Source organism: Acomys russatus, chromosome 16, assembly GCF_903995435.1.
Source record: "Acomys russatus chromosome 16, mAcoRus1.1, whole genome shotgun sequence".
Taxonomy (NCBI): Eukaryota; Metazoa; Chordata; class Mammalia; order Rodentia; family Muridae; genus Acomys; species Acomys russatus.
The window spans coordinates 18,202,074-18,205,513 of record NC_067152.1 but is presented as its reverse complement, the minus strand read 5'-3'; the positions used below and the strand labels follow the sequence as shown (position 1 = coordinate 18,205,513).

At 46.4% G+C, this 3,440-nt stretch overlaps 1 protein-coding gene across 1 annotated transcript; it reads left to right on the top strand.

Moving 5' to 3' along the window:
* The first annotated feature begins 564 nt into the window (after positions 1-564).
* Kif2b (kinesin family member 2B) lies at positions 565-2,571 on the top strand. Its single transcript, XM_051157817.1, has one exon. The coding sequence runs from the start codon at positions 565-567 to the stop codon at positions 2,569-2,571; it is 2,007 nt and encodes a 668-aa protein (XP_051013774.1).
* The last annotated feature ends 869 nt before the right edge of the window (positions 2,572-3,440 follow it).

Genomic DNA, 3,440 nt, shown 5'->3' with positions numbered 1-3,440 from the left:
AAATTAATAAAAAAAAAAAGAAAGGTATTACTATATACAATAGCTATATACAATAAAGCAAAACCATAACAACAACAACAACAACAACAACAACAACAACAACAACAACAAAAGACTTCAGTGGAGAACAGATAGTTGAAAATAACTCTTAAGCATTAATGGTGTTAACATGTACCAAACCCATGCTTCCTCTAGCTCTTTTGTTTCCTGTATTCCCTGACCCCCCCCCCCCCCATCCATAGCTCATCAAACAAACATACACACACTTCTTAGATCCATGCTCACTGGCAGCGCACAATTTGTTTCAGTTGCGTCTACACTTGCCTAACAACACAGATGGTACCACTGATTCTTTGCCTGCAGGCCTCAGTCTCATCAGCATCTTCTTTTCGTCCTTTTGTGACGTGAGGGCCCTCAGCCAATGCCCTGGCAATTGGCTCACAAAGGCGGGAGCAACGCACGCCTGTGCTCGAGCTCAGGACATTCAGGCTGGCTTGGACTCAGGTCCTGTTGTGCCAACACTAAGAGGCTCAGAAAGCGAGCCCTGGTAACCACCAACTCACCATGGCCAGCCAGTTCTGCGTTCCTCTCGCCCCACGCCTCTCACCCCTTAAACCTTTGAAATCTCACTTTACAGACTTCCAGGTGGGCATCTGTGTGGCGATCCAGCGCAGTGACAAACGGATCCACCTGGCTGTGGTCACAGAGATCAATAGAGAAAACTCTTGGGTCACAGTAGAGTGGGTTGAGAAAGGAGTTAAAAAAGGTAAGAAAATCGAACTGGAGACTGTTCTTCTGTTGAATCCAGCTCTGGCCTCTGCTGAACACCAACGGTCATGCAGACCCCTGCGCCCGATGTCTGCAACGCCCACCACTGCTATTGGGGACCAGTGCACAACCACCAACTGGATCCCAACGATCCCACATAGACACGAGACACCCTCAGGGGACAGCCAAGCCCTGGTGGTCCCCAGCAACCCTTGTCTGATGAAGCGGAAAAAATCCCCCTGCCTAAGGGAAATTGAAAAGCTGCAGAAGCAGCGAGAGAAGCGCCGACGACTGCAGTTAGAGATCCGAGCTAAAAGAGCCCTTGACATCAACACTGGAAACCCAAACTATGAGATTATGCGCATGATTGAGGAGTACCGCAGACATCTAGACAGCAGCAAGATGTCCAGCCTAGAGCCCCTAGAAGACCACCGGATCTGTGTGTGTGTGAGGAAGCGCCCACTCAATGAGAGAGAGACCACCATGAACGACCTAGATATCATCACTATCCCCTCGCACAATGTGGTCATGGTACACGAGTCGAAACAAAAGGTGGACCTGACACGCTACTTGGAAAACCAGACCTTCTGTTTTGACCATGCCTTTGATGACACAGCATCCAACGAGTTAGTTTACCAGTTCACTGCCCGGCCTCTCGTGGAGTCCATCTTCCGAAAGGGCATGGCCACTTGTTTTGCCTACGGGCAGACTGGCAGTGGAAAAACCCACACGATGGGTGGAGCCTTTACAGGAAAGGCCCAAGATTGTTCTAAGGGCATTTATGCCCTGGTGGCTCAGGATGTCTTCGTCCTACTAAGAAACCCCGCCTATGAGACACTGGAACTCAAAGTCTATGGAACATTTTTTGAGATTTACGGTGGCAAGGTGTATGATCTGTTAAACTGGAAGAAGAAGTTGCAGGTCTTCGAGGACGGAAATCAGCAAGTGCAAGTCGTGGGGCTGCAGGAGGAGGAGGTGTGCTGCGTGGAGGACGTCCTGAGGCTGGTGGAGCTCGGAAACAGCTGCCGGACTTCTGGACAGACCTCTGTCAACGCTCACTCATCGAGGAGCCATGCTGTGTTCCAGCTCATCCTCAAAGCCGGAGGAAAACTGCACGGCAAGTTTTCCCTCATTGACTTAGCTGGGAACGAAAGGGGAGCCGATACTGCCAAGGCCACCCGGAAGAGACAGTTGGAAGGGGCTGAGATAAATAAAAGCCTGTTAGCCCTGAAAGAATGCATCAGGGCTTTGGGTAAGAACAAGTCTCATACCCCATTCAGAGCCAGCAAACTGACGCAGGTGCTACGGGACTCCTTCATAGGCCAGAACTCCTCCACATGTATGATCGCTACGATCTCACCCGGGATGACTTCTTGTGAAAATACACTCAATACTTTAAGGTATGCAAACAGAGTCAAGGAGTTAGCTTTAGAAGCAAGACCCTACCAACCCTGCCTCTCTCCAACTGACCTTGAAGGACCACAAATGTTAGAAAAGGAAAACACGAATTCAGAGAAGTCCCTTCACAGGGATGATTTTATTCAAATACCCACCGTGCAGAAAGAAGAAGAGAAAGAAAGTGATGAGGTCACATTAACAAAGGAACCGGTCGCTTCCTGGAAGAGATCCAGCCAGTGGTGGGAGGCCATCCAGGAAACAGCCGACGGAATCAACTGTGATGTGGATTTTTGCATTGCTCAGTCACTGTCTATTTTGGAGCAGAAAATCGGTGTACTGACTGAGATCCAAAAGAAACTCCAGTTGCTACGAGCTGACCTCCAAAAGAAAAGCCAAGTTCAGTGACAGCAGTGGCCAGAGATCAGGAATGAAACTCGGATACAGTTCTGAAGTTTCTACCCCTTACTACAGATATCTGTCCAAATTTTCTAAGCATAAAGGTCCCCTGGAGAGCTTACATCTTAAAGCGTCCTGGTCAAAAAAAAAAAAAAAAAAAAAAAAATGTGGTCTTTTCTTTTTCCCCTGTATGTCCATAATCTGCTTTCCTTTTGTGTGTCACTGGGTTGCACCACCCTGTGAAGTTTTTTTTTTGCCATACTCCTGTACCTACTGACACCTGGCTATTTTAAGAAACATTTTGATTGTTACAACTGGGGTAGAGGGATACTGACATAATATGCATCATCAGAGAGCTTGATAAACGTTCTAAAACGTGAAGAACCATCTCCCACGGGGAATAATTACCTATTTGTTTAAAAATTAAAATAGTCCAGAAGTTGAGACATCATGCAGTAGAAGAAAACCGGCTGCAATAAAGTTAGGTTCCCTAAACCTGTAGCTTGGCAAAGCCAAATATTGTATGAATTAAAGATAGAGCATGAAAAAAAATGAAGCAGGAGTCAATCAAACCCCAGTTACACATCTTTCTCTTTTGCATGGTAATGTGTATCCAGATGGCTTCTCAGTTAGAGCCATTCTGGGAGAAGAGAGAGAAAAGTCAGCTCTTGAAGACTGTAAAAGCCTAAAATTGAGAGGGTGTTGTTTTTATCTTAGCATTTAGGTTGTAAGTTATATTACCGTACTGTTATTCCTGAGTCGCGCGCTCACGTGCGCAAGCATGTATATGTGTGTGTGTACACACATGTCCACTTGTATTTTGATTGGTGTCTTTAATTTTTTTTCACACATTATTGTATTTCTTCACTGATATGCTT